Source organism: Carassius gibelio, chromosome B3, assembly GCF_023724105.1.
Source record: "Carassius gibelio isolate Cgi1373 ecotype wild population from Czech Republic chromosome B3, carGib1.2-hapl.c, whole genome shotgun sequence".
Taxonomy (NCBI): domain Eukaryota; kingdom Metazoa; phylum Chordata; class Actinopteri; order Cypriniformes; family Cyprinidae; genus Carassius; species Carassius gibelio.
The window spans coordinates 30,195,410-30,218,934 of NC_068398.1; the positions used below are offsets into that span (position 1 = coordinate 30,195,410).

The 23,525-nt window shown below is 36.4% G+C and overlaps 1 protein-coding gene across 1 annotated transcript; it reads right to left on the reverse strand.

The window, feature by feature from the left end:
- Positions 1-13,854: 13,854 nt before the first annotated feature.
- foxj1a (forkhead box J1a) lies at positions 13,855-20,574 on the reverse strand. Its single transcript, XM_052550104.1, has 3 exons — positions 20,157-20,574; positions 18,767-19,353; positions 13,855-16,223 (listed from the first exon to the last, which is right to left on the reverse strand). The coding sequence occupies exons 2-3, from the start codon at positions 19,331-19,333 to the stop codon at positions 15,381-15,383; spliced, it is 1,410 nt and encodes a 469-aa protein (XP_052406064.1). The 5' UTR covers positions 19,334-19,353; positions 20,157-20,574; the 3' UTR covers positions 13,855-15,380.
- Between the last annotated feature and the right edge of the window lie 2,951 nt (positions 20,575-23,525).

Sequence of the window (23,525 nt, forward strand, 5' to 3'; positions counted from 1 at the left end):
GTGTGCTGGAGTTGCATATTTTTGAAGGCAAAAACAAAGAGACATTTAACACTTTCCTGATTTGTGTGTGTGTGTGTGTGTGTGTGTGTGTGTGTGTGTGTGTGTGTGTGTGTGTGTGTGTGTGTGTGTGTGTGTGGGTGTGTGTGTTATTAAAAGCCTGAAACACTGTCTGTGTTTAACACAAGCTCAATATATTGGCACATTTTATTATACAGCATAAAATACATTGTTAATACCATTGTTAATGATTTTTAAAGCTTTTACTTGTCTTGAAAAAGAGTCTTTTGGGGAAATCAAATTTCATGGCAAACAGGAAAACCCATCTAAGTCATGTTTATAAGCACTCTCTTGCAAAATATTCTAACTCATTTTCTGATTTTATTATTATTATTATTATTAAAAAGACTGAAAGAGTTGTTGGAAGTGTACTGATGGTGACATTGAAGTCATGTGACTGTGTTCTAGTTTGTTTATGGCCTAAACTTATGGTCTAAACTTCTTTTATATGTCTTAAAAAAAGTAAATTTATGAAGATTATCACAATGAATGCAGCTGGTAAGAATAATAAACCTTTCTTGGTCACAGAGCTTATTTTCTAAATCCTTTGTTTTTATTATTTTATTTTATTTTTGTCCATACATTGGAAGTCACTGTTTGATTTCCAAAGTATCCTCTTTTGTATCCTCATTGAGTGAGTAAATGATAGAATTTTCATTTTTAAGCGTATTTTAATTCTAATAAATACAATTAGCTAACCTTTAGAGAGCAAGCTTTTTTTACTCACTCGAGTAGGATTTAAAAACATATCACGTGTGACTTCTGAATTTCCTAAAAATATGAACAATATTAAAGTGTACTACCATACCAGCATTTGTAGTATACTAAAATATACTTTAATGTTACTTCTACTGATTTCCAAGAATGTTATTAGTTAGGGCGACCACAACTTGTGCACGATTCTCAAAAAGTCATATGAGAGATTTGCGAGAAAAACTGGAAGCCTTTTGGTTAAAAAATGTGGTCATGATGAACTTCTGAACTGTAAAAGTTCACTATTTCTGGTCCACAACAAAAGATAACAGCACGGGGCGAACAGATTTTCAGTTGAACAATTTAACCCTTTAACTGATTGATTGTTGTTGGTCTTTGACAGTGAAGTGCTGCCCCAGAGAACGCTCTGCTGAAGTGTTGTCAGGGGTATCAGGTGAGAGGTGTGAAGGGTGACGTGTGTTTGGCCAGCACTCTTTCGTTTGACTTGAATGGCCACAAAGCTGTGGCACCTGACGCCAGCGATGATACAGACACCTCACAGAGCAAGACACTGCCACCACAGCCGCATCTGCAGCTCCTCCCTCCACCCCCTTCCTGAAAGTCAACAATAAAGCATGTTTCCAGTAAGCTGGATAGCTTCCCAAGTCCTAGCCTTTGCCATAGAAACAAACGCCTTAAGCTGACAGTGGTGTCTCTCTTGACCAAATGAGGCCACCCATGCAGAGAAATGCATGGCACAGCATGACTTGCTCTGTACGTATATATATATAAACTCTTCTGATGCATCACATCCTGTTCTTGTGTATATAGATGCTCTTATGGGTCATTCCTGCTATTCCTGCATCTTTATATGTTAAAATATTAAACTCACCATGTAATGTATCTTCTTTTTCCTTGTACACAGGCAGGCATACTTTTAAATAGTGCAGTTTGTAACTTTTCAAATAAGTACATTTTCAATAATCATGTTTTAATTGTCTTTTAGAAGTGCACTTATTTTGATGTGTCGACTAAAGCACATATTTAGAAACAGTCATGAAAGTGTCTTTCTTCGAGTACATGCAAGTCATATATTATCTGCAATTATTTTTTATTTTAAAAAACTTCTAAGAGTTTTAAGTGCACAAACTCCAAACTGGGGTTTCAAATGGTTTAAAACTTCTAAGTAAGTCTTTGACAAGCAATTCTGCATTGATAACTTTTTGTTTAGTATCCATATGCAAATGTAATATTTGCACATTTGATGTTACGTTTCCTCATATTAAAAATACATTGTGAAATTTAGTAAATACATATATGAAACCTACTAAACATTGAATATTTGAAATATAACATTTTCATATATTATATAATATAACTTTTGGGCTAAAAAAAAATCTAATTGAGCAGGTGTGAAAAAAAGCATCCAAAAGTAATGCAATGCATTGCTTTCCATAAAATTTAATGCAATTAGTTGTTAGAGTATTGCAATATTATAAAAAGTATAATTGCTTTTAAAAGTAACATATATATAGCCCATAAATATGTATGTTTATGCATTTTTGGACATACATGAACATCCATCCTAAAACCTGGTAATACATGTTGAAATGATATAAACAAATATAAAAGATGTACAGTATTCTAAGAAAAATCACACACACTTTATATAAATCAACTATACATTGTTGAAATAAAAAAAAAAATCATATAGATATTAACATATGAACATATAATGTATTATGGGGATTTTATGTGTATTAAAAACTTACATTCTTATCTACCTAGAGAACGTACCTAAGCTTAAATTATATATCGCCTTCTAGGTAACACATATTGCAATATGTATATCTAGGTCATGATATATCTATAAGAATGTGATCCGCTGATCTAAAAATCTCCATTAACATACAGTAGTAGCACACTAGAGGCTCTGGAAACCTCTTTTGGAGGGCTGTTAGGGCTGAACTACAGGTTATATGTGGTGTAAAACATGAGTGAAAGTGCAGCAGTGTAAACAAAGCAGATTAACAGATTAGTGCTGGAGGAAGCAAAACTTCCCAATGAGTCTGCGACGCTATGAAGGTAAATGATTTGTCCTCAGCGTGGCTTTGTTTGCTAATAGTTTCAACGGTGTCAGCTTCTGCGCTGCAGACCTGTTTGCACAGGAGCCCTTTGATTTTCTTTGATTTCCAGCATTGAGTGGTTTCCTTTGAAGATTTAAACTTTATTGTTCAAAACGATGGACAAAACTCATTTAAATAAACAAGAGGTCTATATTATTCATGGCACATTTATATAGATTTAATCCCATCCAATGGGATGTCAAGCAGCACCCGAACCACGAACTGTTATTTTATCCAAAATTAGGCAAATCACTGTTTATCCATTCTGAAATGAAGGAAAAACACACACAGCCGAGTTTGACTCGGATAGGATTAAAATTCCAAGGTAAGCCTGAGAAACACAAATTTACCAAAGCAAACTAGACTTTCCTAAAAAGGCCTAGAGTTGATAATCAAGTTGACCTTTTAAAATGACCTCTCTGGCAATCTGTTTTAACATGTTTTGCGAACCAATGGTCTGGACAAAAGTGGGGGGAAAAAACCAACATCTCTGCCGATTTTAGACGAGACGGACCCAATTCAGTGCATTAAACAGCGGATTAGAGAGTCGCATACTATGAAAGACTTTCACACGTCCCAGGACCCCGCAGTTAAGCGTTCCTGAATGGGGCGAAGAGAATCACACACAAAGCGTCCACGTACGTCACTGCTGGACCAGGACAGGGGCTGCTTGACGTAACTGACTGCAAATCTGAGAGACTGTACAATGAACAATATAAAACATGTACAATGCCCATTCAAGACGTTCGTGCAGCTGTAAATGATTGGATATCATATTGCCTTGACACTATTATTAACATAATTCTTGAGTAATGCTATCAACCTGACACAAACCAGCTGATATACTCCAAACTGTATCTCTTTATGCATTGTTAATGCTCACTGAAGGTTTCCAAACATCCTAGCAGAGAGAGCTTTACAAAAGAATAGCTCAAATAAAATATGTGACTAAATCAATTAGCTGATCTTTATTGTGTTTTTCGACCCACTATGTACACCAAGTACATCTCTATACGTCATTTCTACTGACTATGAAATATGGTTAAAGTTAACATAAAAAAAAAACATTAATTGTAACTTAAATATACTTTATTGTCATTTTTATTGAAACTTGTATTTCATAGAATTGTCCAGTCCAGTGCATGTAATATATTTTAACTTCTTAATGAAATACCGAATAACACACTACAGTTAAGTTAATAACCCAGGTATAACTTGATTAGTGTTTTAACTGTAGTGTGTTGTTTGATATGGCATTTGAAATGCATATATTTTCAATGTACTAAATTGTTAGCGTGAGTTAGAATTAGCGCATGGTTTTGCTGATTTGGCGTGTGTTTCTGCTGTTTGAGTGTCAGGTTTCAGAAACTGTGAGACAAGTAAAGATTTTGTCTGCAAGCAGCTGGACAAATACTGTAAGTGTCATAAATCATTAAGTATATACTTTTAAGGTATATTATTTCTGTAATAAGTACTCTTTTTATAATTATACTTCTTTTTCACAACTTTTGAGGTTTTTGATCATCTTCTATGGGAAAAGACCAATCAGAATTAATAAACCCTAAGTCAAACCTTCTTAAGGAATACAGTAGAACTGAGTTTAATGGATGAAAGCATCTGGCATCTGAAAGAATTACAGGCTTACGTTTTTGATGGAGGTTTATGCAATCAGGAAACCTGTCAACTTTTCGTCTACACAGCTTGAAAGCTATATATAAAAAGTCAGAAAGTCAAGTTTGTACGAGAACAATTATTGTTGCGTGCAGTGTTCACAAACTTCCAGTGCTGATTAATGTGTGTGTGGCATACATGACTTTCCTGCACAAGGTCACAGTGTTCTGCTGCTGGCTCCCTCGGGGAGATTCCACGCTTCTAGAATGTTCTAGCTGATTCCCTGCATGGCTAATTATGTGTGTGTGGACGGGGGGTAGATTCCTCCTTTCTCTCCGGTGTGTTCAGCCTTTAAGTCTTGGCTTGTTTGCATTCCTCTCAGTTAATAAGTGTTTGTCTGATCCCAGAGCAGGGGCTAAAGATCACCCCATGCAAACACACGGCCCCTCCCTCGCCTCGCTGTAAAAGAGCCAGCAAGAGGGACGCTGCGCTAATGACTGTTATAAATTTCATGGGCCTTCTGCTCACCCATTAACCATGATAATATCCGGGGGACCAGCACAGATCAGATCTACCACAGTGGGTCATGTGACCAGTCTGCATGCTAACACACACACACACACACATTCACTTCGTTGCTGTGTTTTAGCTTTCAACCCTGTTTGAAAGGCCAGTTTATTGTGTGTTGTGTTTCAGTCTGCATAAGTTTCTTTACTTGTGTAACTAGCAAGCCTTAAAAAAAGTGGACCAGCACCAAACCAGCATTAACAGGCTGGTTTAGGGGGGTTTGGTGCTGGTCCACTTGTTTGCACACTCTTACGAAAAAAATAAAAGTACACTTCGATGTTAATGCAAAGTGCACTTTTTAAAACTGTACTTAAGTGTGACAATAAACAGCCGTAAAAGAATGAACACTCACTTTTTATTTAATTATAATTACATTATATGCAAGTTTTTTTTTTTAAATATACCTTTGAGAAGGTTATAATTTTTTATTATTATTATTATCATTATTTAAATGTTTAAAACTTTCATCTTTAATGTTTTATGTGTGGTACTTGTATAAAATCTAAAAAATGGCACTGAAGTTTGCATTTCTGTTTCACTAAACAGGAAACAATAAAATAATAACCATAAAATAATAACAGAATAATTTTCGCCATATTAAATACTGCACAGTATACAATATACTTCCATCAATCTCAATAAAAAAATAAAAAAGTGATTCATTGTTGTCACAATATTGGTCACATTTTTTTATTAATGTATTTAACATCCATTTGACATTTTATTGTAAAAGCATCCTTATGTGATAATTCAAAAATGAAAATTGTCACAATTTACTCACTCAAGTCGTTCATAAACTGTGTTTTTCTTTATCTCGTCTGCACAACACTTATAACATTACAACACTAGATGCAACTAACTTTAAACAAATGGATACAAAAAGAAAAGACATATTCTTTTATATTCCATACTAGAAAGAAAACCATACAAGGTTTAGACCGACATAAGTTTCAGTAAATCATATTGAAGTACGTCTTTAACATTTGACAGTGAGTCAGGAAAGGATTGAAAATGTTTGTTTTTTTCTTCTGGTTCATTTCAGTGGAAAAGGAAGATCAGATCAAGTGCAATGCAGTTGCATTAATCTTCACAGACTGCATTTGAATGGTATTTCATGCACTCAGAGAACATATACACAGTATGCATACTTAATATTGCATAAATAGTAGTGTGCTATTCTAAACACGTTCAGAGTTGTTATGTCTGACCCAATCTGGCCTATCAAAAAAAAAAAAAAAACATCACAATCCCACTAGTGGCAAAGAGATGACACAAAACAGTATCAGTGTTGATTAGAAAAGGAAATTACTTCTGAAGACTGTGTTTCACTTCACCCTCCATCTGTTCTTATCAAGTCATTTAATAAGAGACGCCGCCACCATTGCTGGGGGTGAAAAACTGAGAGAGTGTTCAGAGTTGCATTGGAGAAAGCCTTGGCCGAGCCCATCTACGAGGGGGTCCCAATTTGGATCCAGCATTTTGGATCTTTTGTCAGGTTTTTGTCACCACGGCCGCTCACCTATTGAAGGCAGCGTCTCAGATATGTAAAGCAGCGTCATTTTAAAGTCTTTGCTCCACTGGGAAACAAACAACGAAATAAAGAAATCAAATCAAGAGAGAGAGAGAGAGAAAAAAAGAGTATCTTCCCTGAGTAGCGTAAAAGGCCCTGGCAGAGGCATGTGAGGGAAAGAAATGCAAAAACGGAGTAGGGTGAAAGAGTTTACTATGCTCTTGTTTGCTTAAAGTCTTTTCATTGATGGAAGCCAAGTCCTGCAGTCGGCTCGGTGCGTCTCCCACCCAGCATTCAAAGGCATGTCTGGACTTGCCAGTTCAAGGTCGAGCCGCGTCCGCCAGCATCGCGCACGGTCTTTCCCTGGCTACCGTGGGCCTTGTTTATGTTTGTTTTTTCTCTCTGCACCTCTCGGCTGTAATTCTCTCTCCCTGCGGCACCGGCTCTCTTGAGGCCATGGTGAGATCAGGTGTCAGGTGAGCTCTTCTCTACCTGCGTTTGTATGTGATGAACGTTTAGCGCCTCTATTGTTTCTTGGTCTCCACAACAGAAGCTTCATCCTTGACACCTGAAAGAATTGGATAACCTTGAGCCAACAAACCTGCACTTGAAGGTGCCATTTGGTTGCCATGTTCATTTCTTTGAAACATACATGCGACTGGTCTGACTTGTTGCTATTGTCAGGCTATGTAAGGTTAAGCTGTTATATAATGCAAAATGAATGAGATGTGGTTCTCCTGAAGAAACCGAAAGCAGGTATCCTTTGTGACTACGGTAGACCTACAGGCTAGAAACGTTCTGAGAAAACAATACCCTGCAGGCTCATTTAGCTTTGCACAGACATAACGTATACAATACATTTGATTAATCACTGTGATTTCTTTATGGGAGGTGCCCCTGTAGTTGAAAATATGTGAATATGTGATATCTGTTTCATCAAATTAGAGAAAATGCTTTAAACGTTCTTTAAAATGATTTTAATTAATTTTTTTTAATGGCATCATGGTTTCATGAAAAACCTTTAACATCCATGTAATCTTTCCATTGCACAAAGTTCCAAAAAATTGCACATATTTTAAGAAGTGTTCACTGAAATGTTCTTTGAGAAACCCCAAATTCTTCGGCATTGCTGAGCAACCCCCTTTGTGGAAGCTTTATTTTGAAGAGCGTTGCTATAGGACCGGGTGTTTGTAGTTATTAATAAATTATAATTCATTTCTAGGTACAACTTTATTTTATAGTCCTTTTTTTACATGTACATACTATTTACTTAGTATAAGCTACTAAACCTTATCTTAATATGTTAAGTCCATGATGTTACCTTATAATCTGTATTTTTTAGGGTGATTATATGCTGTAAGTGCATGTACTATAAAATGGAAATAGCAAAAGCTAACTCAATATTATTTCAATAGATCATGTGAAATAAGCATCTGACATAAGCATGTGGCCAAAACTTGCTTCTGGTAGTTAATATTTAGCTTGGTTACTTCATTACTTTTTAAAATGTATGCCCTAAATATTATGAATGTGTGCAGTATATGTATGCATTTAATCCCGACACTTTTTTGTGCTATCAGTGACAGTTGCAACTTTTCACTGCCATCCTCTCCTGTAGCCTTATGGGATTGTTCATCAGATGCCCAATTCTTGATATCACCAGAAGCAGTAATTCATCTGAGTACTTTTCATGTACCACTGTGAATTCAGACCTTACACCCTTTTCACGTGTTGTTCACTTACTATGTAGGGAAGTATGCATATAAAGAAGCAGCATCTTATTTATGATTTTCATTGTCGGAAACAGTCAAAAAAGTCAAGACCAGACATGGCTGGACAAGCCAAATGAACCATTTCAATGTCAAATTGATGCATATTTTAGTGTGATTCAGCAGTGCAATTCCATATATATTAATACACAAAGAAATGGAGAAACACACTGTTAATATCTAATTTTCTTCCAGATATTTTGAGCTACTTGTTTTGCTTAAATAAAAGTAGAACAATTTTACTGAAGTGGCACCGCTCCTCAAATAGGAACATGCACAACACTGGAAACCCCTTGTTTGAAGCACATCTCTACTCATTAGCAACATGATAAACAGCATTATTGCAGATGATTACAAAGAGCTGTGCAAACAGCAGGAAATGGCTTTGTCATTGGGCTCTTTTGCAGGCTCACCACCACCCCCAAACACCTACAAAAGAGCATCACAGCCCTGCATAATGAATAAAGGGCTTCCCACTGTTTCACTACATATTGTTTTCCCTGTGCTCGCTCACTGTGTGTATTGCTGCCTAAGCTGGTGATGGATGTCGGATTACTCAGCCGCTAGTGTCTCGCTAACAAAGAGAGGGTGGCTCTGAGAACACACACCAAACACACACACACACACACACACCCACCACCTACATCCCAGCGTGTCATGGTCCACTGCTTCGCCTGACCTCCACGTCTCTGATATCAGCGTTCATGTGGTAATGATGCAGGGCACAGCTTCATTGTGTAGACTTGTTGAATTTTGTCGAACAAGCATAATATCTCTTGTCTGTGCAATGTATCATATAAAACCAAACACACAGCTGATGGCTTATAATTTCTTAATATCTTGCCAAAGCAAACTTTAAGGCAAAGTTTTCTCCAGATGATAAACACCTTTGAACTACCATTGGTCAGCAGTGATGATGCAATAGGTGGGTGTGGCTCTGTGGCTCCTCCTTCTTCTGTTCAGTCTGTCTTGGTCAGACCAGACGTGAGTAAAAACATGAACACACAGGAGAGCTGCTTTATAATAGAAACTGAAGTTTTAACTGTAATTAAAAGCAACACTGACACTGCTTTATCATGGTTAATACTCTAAAGCTGCTTGCCTCAAAGCAGTCCATTGTATAAAGTGCTACATGAGTAAACTGGATTTTGTCATGTGACTGGACTAGTATGAATTGTCCAAACATCCACCTCGCTCTCATCAGATGCTTTCTTAACTGCTGATTTCTCACCTCTGTCATTTGTGTGTGTGTCTTTATTTTGTTAATTAGATGAAAGTGCACAGCACATACAGTATTTATATATACATTTAAATGCCATTCTCAGTAATGTGGACCACATCTAGGTGTTAACAGTAAACACCTGCAAAAATATTTCCTTTTTTTTTTTTTTTTTTTACCCCTAAGCAAATAATGAAAAAAACTTTGATTTGTTTGTGAACCAAACATCACTCATAGCCTGAGGCTATGAATTACAGGTAATAATGTTAAATTTCTTGCACAGACTTATCGTTTTGCTTCATAAGACTGCAATTCACCTACATCTTAAGAACTTAAGAATAGGATTTGCTGTTTGAATTAATAGCAAATTTACATTTTAGGGTGAACTACCCCTTTAAGACACCTAGTAAACCTTGAAGAGAAAGAAATAACATGTTTCCCTTTTCGGACTCTACTCTGGAAGGTCAGTGCACTCTCACAAAGACATACAGCATCACCCTAATAACTCAGTGGCCGGCGGACCCCTGCCAGCTCTCCCTAATCAAACCCCCACCATTGGCCACAGAGACTGTTATGGACCCTTGCCCATTTTGCGCTCGGCCCTCATGACAATAGCACCAGTAGTTGCCCAGGAGACTGGCCTTTCACGGCCCATGTGATAAAAAAGATGTATTCGCTGCTCCTCTCCCCTTCGGCTCCATGCTCCACCCCCGTCTCTTGTGTCTAGATCATGGGGATCGGTTGAGCACATGAGAGCTGTCTGAGACATCAGAGGCTCTCGGCTCTTCTAGTGCTACACAGAAGCAAAATACCAATGGAGTTGTGCGGGAAATGGCGCAAACCCCATCCTGAAGCCTCAAAGTCCTCAAATTCACAACAATGTAGTAGGTCCGGCCCCCCTCATCCCACAGTCTGATGTCTGACTCAACCGCCTGACAGTAAAGCCCTGACCTCTTTGATATTTACTCTCCTTTCTGAATGTTTTCCTTCATTGAATAACATTTCCCTGATGTGACGTCAAACAGACTTGAGGAAAATTCCGAATTTGAGGAATTCAGTGTGAATTTGAATTGGACAAAGAGCTTTTTGCTACCAGGTTAAACCCATTAAAATAGTTTGGTTAGTAAAAATTTTTTTTTTTTAATTGATCCAGTAATGTTACATTAAACTTTTGGCCATTTGATATATATTTTATCTCGTATATTCGATTACATTCTATTACAAAATTTATATAAATGTCTCTAAACTATACCATTTAAATGTTTTGTGACAGTTACACTGGAAACACAGTAAGGGCCCATTCACACTGAGAACGATAACTGTGAAGATAACTATAAAGATAACGATATTAGCGTCCACACCAGCAAACGATATCGTCAGTTTATTCTGAGCGCACGTGCGTCTGCCGCTTTAAATCCTCGAGCTCTTTACAGTAGGGTGGATTCTGATTGGATGTCAATGTTTGTATCGTTCATCAGCTGAAGAAAAAAATCGTTCTGAAAATGATTCCAACGATACCGTTTCTCTGTGACTTTATTGTTCTAGTTGTGGTGTGAACTCTGCTATTCTTTAATATTGAGAACGATTTTTAGAAATATATCTTTATCGTAATCTTTATAGTTATTCTGCTTGGGATGAATGGGCCTTAACACTGTAATACTGGGGGAAAAACTGTAATAGCAGTATTATTGTGAAATATTATTACAATTAAAAAAATTTTAAAACCATTTTTCTATTTGAATGTATTTTAAACTGTAATTTATTTATGTAATACAAAGCTGAATTTTCAGCATCATAACTCCAGTCTTCAGTGTCACATGATCGCACAGAAATAATCTGAATTTGCTTTACATATGTGGAAACTGTAACACATTTAATTATTATTATGTGTTGATGAAAGTTCAAAAGAACAGCATTTATTTGGAATAGATTTTTATTTTTATTTTATTTTTTGCAACAGTGTAAAAGTATATACTGTTTTGATCAAATTAATGCATCCTGAATAAAATTTGTAATTTGTTTAAAAATTGAAAAAAGAAAATAATAATAAATGAACTAAAATATTAATCAAGATCATCTAATGTTTCCAAAATATTTTCTATTTTTGCAGATAAATTTTACTGAAAAAAAATAATATGAATTCTTAATATCATTCCATTCTCAATCCACTTCCTTAAATCCAACTGTCAATTTCTACATTTTAAATTTAAGTTCAGTATAACAGATATTCTCATAGGTTTGAAACACATAACCCTGACACTAAACAGCAAGACACTGTTGCTTGGCTGTATTTTGATTACATTATCTCTTGCTTAGAAAGCTTTTTACACTTTTAGTTTTGAACGTTGTTAGAGTGAAAGACAAAAGCAGCAGGTTTAGCATTTCATCAGTGTGCTCTCCTTACCTGTAGCTATCAGCAAGACTGCAGGATAATAGCTGGATCTGATTACAGGGCCTCTCATCTGACCAAGCCTTCACATTATAATTACGAGCACACTTCACCTGGAATGACTATTCCAGCTTGGGTTGGTTACCCAGACCTCTCCTGAGAGAGGGGATAACCTGAAGGATAACAGTCTGTATACAGTACATCCAACCATCCTAAAGGAATTTATTTGTCTGTTTGTTTGACTAGAATGTTCTCTTAACAGAGATTTATTTATTAGTTAATTTATTTGTTTGTTTGTTTGACTAGAATGTTTTTTAACAGTGATATATTTATTTATCTATTTATTCATTTGTTTGTTTGACTAGAATGTTCTTTTAAAAGAGCTTTATTTATCTGTTTATTTGTTAGTTTGTTTGACTAGAATGTTCTTTTAAAAGAGCTTTATTTATCTGTTTGTTTGTTTGTTTGTTTATTCATTCATTAAAACATTTAATAGCATTCGACATGAAATATTATTTTAACAGAGAGGCAGTGAAAAATTGTTAAATAATATAGAAATACCTGTTTGTTTGTTAATTTATTTATTCATCTGTTAACATATTTATTTATTTGTTTGTTTGTTTGATCTAGAATGTCAACATGTTTTTTTTTACAAAGTTTTATCTGAAATATTCTTATTTATTTTATTTATGTTTTCTGTCTACACATTTAATAACTTTTGACATGACATATTCTTTTAACAGAGTGGCAGTGATAAATTATTAAATAATAGAAACACCTGTTTGTTTGTTAATTTCTTTATTTGTTAACATATATTTATTTATTTATTTGTTTGTTTGTTTGATCTAGAATGTCAACCTGTTTATTTTCTTTTACAAAGTTTTATCTAAAATATTCTTTCTTATTTATTTATTTATTTATTTATTTATTTATTTATTTATTTATTTATTTATTTATTCTGTCAGCACCTTTTTTCTGCATTTAATCTAGAATATTATTTTAACAGAGATGTACTTATATAGTTTGTTTTCTGTTTTGTCAAAACATTTTTTTCTTTACATAGAAGCTGTAATAAATTAGCCAGTTAATGATAAAAAGTAATAATAATAGAAACACCCTAGTTCTCTCAGAAATTAAATTAGCATTGTATTGTACAAAACTGTCAATGTTTAACAAGCTGAATGTCATGTGAACATATCCAGGTCACATTAATCCTAAAATCAAAACCAAAATGCAATAAGTTTGAATAGTTCTAAAATAGGCTCCATTTTCTAGGCGAAACGTAAATTTGTAGATTTTGATCAAAACCATGTTGTTGACAGATTACGTGAGAGTCTCCTAACAAATGACTGTTCAATACAGAACAAAAACATTTTATGAGGTCCAAGCCAAGCGCTTCACAGCTTCCCAATGCTCCTGTTAATCTATGTAAAAGCACAGTGATATATGAGGGCGTGGGACGTCGTCCCCGTTGGACCCCACATGGGCCGAGCGAGGGCAGTCCTGACTGGAACTCTGGGGGGTACGAGAATCTCACTGAGCACAAACAAAGCCCTAAACACTCCCACACACAGACAGCGACACCCCCAAAATAAGACAAGCAGAGAGATGCTTGTGTAAATCACACACACACTGTCTTGCTCTGTTTGACGTCCCTCCCATCGCATAACAAAAGCAAGAGCACAAATGGAGCGGAATCAAGCATGAACTGAGTAAAAGATGTTGCTTTGAGAAAAATATCTTTTTTATGCCCTTTTACACACACACACACATGAGATATCTGTCTTATATTTTAATCTGGAGTACAGTATGTTCAAATAGGCTAAACATGATTCAAAAGAAGGTGATGCTGAGGTGACGTTGTCAATCTCTGAAATAAGGTAATGCTTTGTAGGCATTGTTGCATGTTTATCAGTGTCAGTAGGGGTGGGAAATCATTAAGTAAGCAAAATTACCAAAATTAGGAGCCGAAAATGTGTAAAACTTATAGAACAATGACAGGTATGATAATAAAAACTATTAATCAACCCACTAGTGTCTTTGGAAGAAGTTTTGTTGCCACACAATCAGTTAATTTATATATATGTCATTGTATTTCTAAATTTGGACACATTTCGGTACATGACAAAATCAGGACAAACAGGCATAGAAATAAACAAATATTTTTTTTTTCATTTATTTACCTTGGCACATACAAAGTTGAGACATTACTGAAACCCAATGGAGTGATGGAGTAATTGTTGAGCTCATATTCTGGATAAAACAAACAAACAAACAAAAACCGTTTGGTATATTAGTGCCTTTTTTATTGTTTACTTTAATGACATATCTTCCCAAGAGATTAACTCATCCCATTAAACTGTATTTAGTACTAACAATCTAAACAAGAAGATAAAAGTTGTCTTGACGTAAAATATCATTTATATGAAGTCAGCGTAACACTCATAACACAATATGTGCGTGAAAGTGGTTAGATGTGCATGTCGAATTCTATTCAGCTGCAAGAGAGAAAGTTTGGCACATATACTTCTGCCTACCAAATAATCCAACATGGGTAGGAATCCCCAAAATACACAAAATTTCATCCTATCAGCCATTCAGTGCTAAAACAGCTCATTTGTTTTCTAGAAACCTAAACAATTCTGTTTCAATATTCTACACCAGTGGCCTTCAGTCCTGGTGTGGAGGACTCCAGCACTGCACATTATGGATGCGGCCTCAGAGCCTCCACCAATGAGCTGATGATATAAATCAGGTGGAACATCCAAAATGTGTAGCCCTGACGACTTAAATTCACTCTTGAAAATAAAGGTTCCAAATGAGACCCATCGCAATACAGAAGAACCACTTTTGGATCCCCAAAATATCCTTTGAGAGAACAGTTCTTAAGAACATTTTGAACAATGGAAAGATTCCATGGATGTTAAATGTTCTTTATGGAAGCATGAATGCCAATTAAGAACCTTTATTTTTAGTCAGTCGCAAGGAAGGCTGCATAATGCACAATTTCATTTGCACAGTTGATTTAAAGTTGAGTTTGTGTGAGTATGATATAATATGTCTAAAATATTTTTCTTTATCCATAAGGTGTTTCAACTATTCAGTTCTGCTATGTAAAGTTGAATTGTAAACAACACATTTTTATTCTTTTTTCTACCTCCATACATACGAGTCACTGAATCCCATGTTCCAAGTATTTGATAGATGATGATTTTAGGGATGATTATATTAGCTGTAATGCAGGTAGATAACATGTCAAATACAAAAACATAATCATAAAAATCAGTAGTCGAAATAGATACGCTTTTAAAAATACATCTTCACGTGGGCTTCATGGAATCCAGCATGAAATCTTTGGGGGTAAACAGTCCAAACCCTCTTTGTTCGTTGACTTGTTTGTGCCCAAAGGCCTGAATCTCAAGTTTCGCTGATGACCTCTTCAAAGGAGAGACTCGATCTTACTGCTTAAGTCTCCCCCGAGAGAGTCTCCCAGGTCAAAGAGTTGATCGATGCTGACCGCTGAGCTACAGAGGAAGTCGGGACGGTTGCCCTCTTCCACCTCCGACCAGGGACTCTGAAGAAATGCAGTGGCCAGGAAGGTTTCCTCGTCAAAGTCTGCTTCGCTGCTCCTCTGAGTTTCCATCAACACATGGTTCTCAGCGACGCCTCCGGGAAGTTCGAGGGGACTGATATGGGTGCCTCTAACCATCAAGTCCTCGTCTTGAGGTATAGGGCTCAATGGACACCCTTCGTTCAAGCTTAACTCTCCATTCAGGGCCGAGTCTAGCAGGGCGTCCCAGTCAAAGTTGCCCTTCAGGGAGCTTAAGTCCTCCTGCTCGTCCATGCACAACAGTGGGGAGCTTGCGTGTCGTGGAGCTTTGTTCCCACCAGTCCTGTACGGCTGTTTCCTCTTGCTGCCCTTTCCTGAGACCCAACAATTCAACATGGTGGCTTCAGTCAAACGAGGGTCCCAGTTCTGATCGGCACCCGTGGCTTCCTCGAACTCCTTCAGGAGCTGCTGAGACTCAGGACTCACGGAAAGGTTTCTGGCCATCCCTGCGGTGGCTGCAGCTTGTCCAGCGTGAGAGTTCATCCTGAGGCGGTTCTGAAGAGCTGGGTTGATTTGCACAGGGGGCATCCTGCGCTTCTTGTAGGCACCATTGAGGAGACGTTCTGCATACTGGGGGTCGATCTTCCAGAACCCACCTTTGCCTGGCTCATCCTTTTGCCTCGGGACTTTTATAAAGCATTTGTTCAGTGACAGATTGTGGCGGATGGAGTTCTGCAACGATGAAGGAGAAAATCAATAATAATATGTATTAATCTCCAGTCTAATCTATAGTTCAGTTGTGTATTGGAATTTGGCTTTATTATGATGTACTTAAACATATGAAGTCATGCATTAAAGGGATAGTTCACACAAAAATGAAAATTTGATGTTTATCTGCTAACTCTCAAGGCATCCAAGATGAAGGTGACTTTGTTTCTTCAGTAGAGCACAAACCATGATTTTTAGCTCAAACTGTTGCAGTTTGTCAGTCTTATAATATATAAGTGGATGGGAATCACGGCTAAAACATACAATAAAACAAAGAAAAACATACAATAACAAAACAAAATTAAACCCTGCATTTCATGACAATGCATGGATGTATAAAGACACAAAATGATTGGTCTGTGCAAGAAAAATTCTCAGCAGCTGGCGCTTGAGGCATCTTCTTCTTCTTCTTGCTTTATAGTGGATTGCAGACTTATAAGTGCATTACCACCACGTATCTCTCAAATTACCCATTGACACTCTATCTACAATCTCAATTAGGAGTGTCAATGGTCCACTTAAGAGATAGGCAGCGGTAATGCACTTATAAGTCTGCAATCCACCATAAAGCAAGAAGAAGAAGAAGACGCTCTCAGGAGAGTTTCTAACAGTTTAGGAAATTGCATAAATCAGAGGTAAAAAACTATATAAATACTGTTCAGTTTCTTGCACAGAACAGCCATCTTGTGTCTTTACACATCAATGTATCGTCACGAGCCACAGGGTTTCATTTGGTTTAATGTTTTAGCCGTGATTCTCATTCACTTACATTATAAGACTCATTGACTGCAGTGGTTTAAGCTAACAATCTTTTTTGTGTTCTACATCTTGGATGCTTTGGGGGTAAGCAGATAAACATCAAATGTTCATTTTTGGGTGAACTACCCTTTAAAAACTCTATGAAATAGCTTGAGTGCAGGTTTTTTTCTTATGTGGAGGTATTTCTTATTGAACGAAGAAATTTGGACAAAACATATCATAGAGATTGATTACTTTTGGCTTTAGTTTTCAGGTTACTCTTTAGTATATGGATCAACACTCAACATTAACATGTTGCTTATTAGCATCCATTGGCTGTTTATTATTACTTATAAAGCGTATATTCTGCATGACCATATTCTATATCCCCAATCTTACCTAATATGTTAATTTAACAACTACCTTACTAAATATAAATAAGCAGCAAATTAGGAGTTATTGAGGCGACTGAACCTTAAAATTAAGTATAACCAGTTTTTTACATACTTTAACCATACAGGAAGGTCTAATACTTATGAATAATAACTTAACTGCATTTAATAATCTATTTCTACATTTACTAATACATTTTTAGCTTTTCGACATTCTTTATGAACTGAGTTGTATTAAAGTTGTAGTCACGTTTACTCGACAAATGGCAAAATTCCATTCCTTTCCATTCATTTCAATAGAAATCTGCAGAATTGGGAATTAAACATTGGGTTTATATTTTTCATGCAAATTTGCTGCATTGACCTACAGAAGTGACTTCTTTCTGAACTTTAAATTGCGACGCTATTTTAAAATAAATATGAATGAAATTAATCAATTCTGTAAAATTTGCTATTTATAATGCACCATGCATTAACTTATGTTAACAAATGAAAGCTTATCTGCCATTGTTGAGGTATTATTGAGAGGTATTATTCTCATTGTAAACAGCATTTGATTGGACAAAATTGAGATATGAAAGTAAGGTCAAAATGCATCGTCAATATTTGTGGCCATTTCCTAGAAGAGGAAAATTGTATAATTTAAAAGTCTATATCTCAATATATTAATAGACTAAATGTTATTTTTGTCAACTTCCAGGAGTACTAACAAACATAGGGTCTTTAAAGGCCTCCACTGGCATGCCAACCAACCAACCACCACGACCTAATCACATTTAAATGAAGCACTGACCTCCTAGTTAAACATTGTTATGAGTTTAAATATCTAAAAACTGAGCGAATGTCTACGTTTTCTTCAGAGAAAAGATGTTACGGTTAAGTGGTTAATTAATAATTCACCAAACCATTTAAATCTTTTTTAGAAATCCCCCTTTTTTTGTAAATATCCAACTTATGAGCTCATTCTTCCTCCTTGCCTCACTTTGAAAAGCAGTTTAAGTTATAAACATGTCTTAAGGAGACAAAATCAGACAAATGCCCAATGTAACTCTTTTTACACTACACCTTACTGCACATATCTGCTGTGATTCTTAGAGCAGGCGCCATCAGTCGAACAACCAAGCTGGAAAAGCTCTTACTCTGTTTGGTGGTCATCCAAACACTAAAAATATCAAGCCTCTAAATAAAAACAGGCTTCTGTTGGTCTCTCTCCAATACACAGTCCACTTCAGCAGGTTCTAAGAAGGCTTTCTCTCACTCCATTCTGCTCAAACAATAGCAAAATACCCTTTGCCAGATATGCAAATGAGCCATCTATGAAGTGCAAATGAATGTAAGGCATTAAAACAGTTGTAAAGTTCGACTGCAGCATCTTACCTGCCAAGTGGGGTCTGCGTGGCGGAAGTAGCAGAAGTTGTCTGTGATCCAATTATAGATGCATGAGAGAGTGATTTTGGTTTTCTTACTGGCCTGCATGGCCATGCATATGAGAGTTGCATATGAGTATGGTGGCTTGATATGAGGATTGGTCTTATAATCGACTTCATCTGGACAGTGTCCGTGAGCAACCAGGCTGGGAAGAGCCGACAAGCAAGGCGTCCTGAAGAAAGACGCCGCTGTGGGTTTGCCTGGGGTCAGCGGCATACCCATGGATGCCGGATCTCCTGCTAAAGGAGACGAGGGAGCATCCGAGCCTGCTTGGCTCCTAAAGAAGTGGCTGTGGTGATGGCTGGATTGGGAGGCGCTGGCGTTGAGAATGGAGAACTCCTGCAGCCACTGGAGGCTGGTGAGGCTGTCGTCTAAATTGTCGGAGCTGCAGCTGCTGCTGTTGCAGTCGACTGAGCTCCGGTCCAGCTGCTCGGCCTGAGCGGCGGCTGTGACCACCTCCTCCTCCAGCCCCACCGAGCCCTCCGGCCAGGGGTCCGAGTAACTCATGGAGAGCATGGTCCTGTGCCAGCCAGATCCTAAGGAGGAGACATAAAGTTTGACCGCAGTCAGGTTTGAAAGTCATCCATTCTCCAGCTTATAGAGGTCATAGACAATTCCTGAAACTTCACAGGTCGAGTTTTACAACCGCTTATAACTGGCATCTGTGAGCACACAATAGAGCAGATCCCAAACCAACAACATTCCTCAGCACCGCAGGTGCACCAGGATTTCACAAATTACTGCCTTGCCTTCAATATTCAGACGTTTACACTGTAAAAGCAGATGATCTGTGATTGTTAGATAATAACTAAAGAGCTATTTCTTGATTTAACCTATAAATTAATATACCACGGTTGATTAAATGATATCAAATAACATGTTGAGTTGAATGAAACCAGTTAACTTAGATCTTTCCATTTTTAGGCCCTTCTTTTTTTGTCAGTGTAGTTTAAAAAAATGTAATAAACTATTGTTCTTTTAAGTTCTACAATTGTATTATTATTAGCTATTGTTAATATTATTATAAAGTAAGCTTTCTTTTTTTTTTTTTGTCTTACAACTTTATTATTATTATTATTATAAAGTATGCTCAATGTTACTTCGTTTTCTTTTTAGTTCTACAACTTTATCATCATCATCATTGCATAAAAATAATGTTATTTTATCACATTAGTTATAGACCAAAGTATACATTTAGTGTTTACAACTGACTTCTATACAACTTAATCTATACAACTGACTCAATATCTGATTTGTTGTCATATAAACACATTTTATTTTTTTTAATTATAACACGTTTGTGAGATGTGTTCCAGAAGCCCAGCTCGGATCTACTCACCTGTGTTTACTGATGAGGCTTGAATGGCAGATGACACAAGAGCAGTTGTGAGAGCGGAGCAGCACGGACTGCGTCGGATGAAGGCGTAGCAGCCTCCGGTCGTGGGACTCCGGGAGAGTGTGTCGGTTCGAGGTCTGCGGGGCTGCAGGGGCTCAGTTTAATACCTGCCGCGGGACGTTTGTCCGTCACCCCAGCAACGCAACACCCCCCTGTAAACAGCTTCCCGTTCTTCTATTGGCTGGCCGGTTGTTATGGTGACTGGGCTCTTAATCGCGAGCGCGCAGGTTTGTGCTTTACGCGCGTCCGTTTCTCGTCTGATGACGGAGACAAAACTAAATTTTACAAACAAAAGACGAGAAAAACACATTATGTTGTTAATAATGAAAATATATAGTTCCTTGAATGAAAAAAACAATGTTAAACGCACATTCCAGTTACATGTAACGTTATATTTTCGAACTCAGCACGCAGGATGGTTTTAGTATTTTTGTAATGTATTTATTTATTTATTTTTCATTTTCATTGAAAATAGCCTATAAATACAAATTAAATGTACTTTTGTTGTAAGAGTTATTTCTATTTTATCTTCTGCTTAAAATTACTTTGGATATCCTAATATTGCAAGGTTGATTCATTCATATTATTATTATTATTATTATTATTATTATTATTATTATTATCATCATCATATTTTATGTACTATTATTACTAAATGCACATTTGCAGTGAACAGTTTGAACTCAACAAACATAATTATTTTAGTATTTATTGTTTTTGTAATGATTTTGATGATTTTTTATGTCCTTTCGGATATTTGTTTTTCCAGCTGAATGTACAGTTGATATTTAAGAATTATTTTTTTCTTGATCAGACCCATAAAACAACTTTGGGTATCCTAATATTGCCAGATTGATTCATACATTTATTATTTTATTTATTTTGGTTCATGTTTATAAATGTAATAAAACAGGTTCATTTAATACTTCCCCATTTATTTATTATCAACATCATCGTCATCATTATCATCAATAATATTTATTATTATTATTATACATTGGCCTGTGTTGGTTTTAAAGCTGTATCTGGATTACCATAGTAAGTTTGGTCTCATGATTTGTTTCTCTATCTCTCATTCAGAGTCGGTCTGTGGACCTGCTGATTGGCAGTTGTCTAATATGAAAGTGTTTGAAGAGGGAGCAGCAGTTAGAGTTTCTTTCACAGGAAACCACTCAGCTGCACTAACACAGCTCTCAAGAGGACAATCTGTCTAGTCCCTCTGTGTTACCAACAAAAAGTGCATTCCTTAAAAACTCCCCCTTTTGCTATCTGTAGAGATGTGCTCAAACTCTTAATACTTGAAATCTGTCCTGAGAGCAGGTTTGGGGTTTATCCTCTTGACTGTCAGTTTCATTCATTCAAAGACATCAATGACTGAAAAGCACTGTATAATGTGTCATTTGTGTGGAAATAATTCCAATACATGCTACATAGTGTTGTTGAATGCAGTCTGACACCTGAACTCTCGTCAATGAGGCTTTAGACTGTCTCAGTCCCATTAACAAGCATTGTATTGAGAGTCCTTTCCTCTTGTCCATTAGTGGCAGTCATGCGTCAAATCACTCCGAACACATTCCTGATTGTTTGACCCTGACATGTTTGTTTTCCATCTGATCTGATTGTTCAAGACCATTTAAGACCTGTTCTTCCTCTTCAGGTAATCAACAGGCGACTTTGATATGATTAACAAACTGAGCAATTTCATAAATACACACTTTGTAACCAAATTTACATTTTAGTCAATCTTTTTGTTGTTGTTTTTTAGTCTAAAAAGGAAATCAGTGTCATATTATTTTTCACTGACAAATTTGTCTAAGTTTTAATAGACTAAACTCTTCACGTTATCATTATCAATGTCGAATTAAATTTGTTGTTTTTTTATGGAAAATGTCCATGGCTTTATTTATCAAAGTTGTTTATCACTAGAGGGCGCCATCATACAGCTGCTCACAACTTCTCTCATCAGTTTCATTCTTTTTCATACTTAATTTCAGACATTTTTTTTTTTTTTTTAGATTTTTTTTTTTTGTTTGTTGGTTTCTGAGCAAGAGAAAAAGTAGCGAGCGTACATCAGCTTTGGAGACGGTCTAAAGTCCTCTTAGTTTCACTTTGACTCACAGAAATGAGAGTAAAACTCATGCAAAAACAAATTAGTCAGGAGTATGTGGGAAAGTCCACCTTAAGGCCCACCAAAACACTTCAAGATGACTGTAAACCCCTGAGATAAACAGATGTACAAACATGGTCCTCTAGCAAAATAAAGACACAACAGAGGCAGACAGTGATGGAACTGATTTTCAAAGATGATGTCAAGTATGTGAACTTGAAAGCAATACATCTGTCACACTTCACAAAGAGCCAAAAAAGCAAACATGTTCAAACTGTCACCCTCACCTTTAAATGTTGTGCGATGGTCAAGATAGGTGATACAAGATTGCATGAACCACACAAGCACGAATAGCCTAATTACAAATCATAACAATTGTCATTCATATATACGATTGAAATAATCTGTGGAAAATATAAGCTTTTCCTATATGTCGCCTCAAGTTCACTAGAGCAATAGAGAAATCGTCCTCACAATCTGGGTCCAGATTTGTCAATTGCTGATTCAGGATTTATTCATGCATTTTAAACAAAGTGACTTACATTGCATTTAAAGATATTAATTTGATCATTTCTTGCTTTCTCTGTTACAGAGAAGAGTTACAACTCAGTGCACACAGAACGCAGAAGAAATGCCCAGCTCCATTACATTATAGATAGCCTTCTCCATAGCAGGCTTTCTCTGACACGCGCTCTGAATTATTCAGACTCTCAGCTGGGTGGGTTGGCACTCCTGATTAAAGGCCCATTTACACCTGACTGAAGCCCTCATGATCTTGGGACATCAGGAAAATTTATCAGTCCGTCAAATGGTTACATGTTATTTATTTATTTATTTATTTAATATATTATGCTAGTGGTCTTATTGTATAAAATTGGTTTTGTCTTTACTCACACTATAGTCTGAAGGAGTACTGTGCAAAGTATGAACTATGAACAATATGAGTAGAGATGTATTCATCATTCTTACATTTTGTCTTTGATGGGCATAAAAAAAGTCAAAAATTGCTTTCAGTGTTATATGACCTTATAATATAATACATAATATAGCCTATATAGTATAATTTCCCCCCTCTGATTCATGATCTGTTATTCACTTATTTATTTGTTATTTTTTACTTTCTTCCTTGTATTTTGTTTATATATATAGAGAGAGAGAGAGAGAGAGAGAGAGAGAGAGAGAGAGAGAGAGAGAGAGAGAGAGAG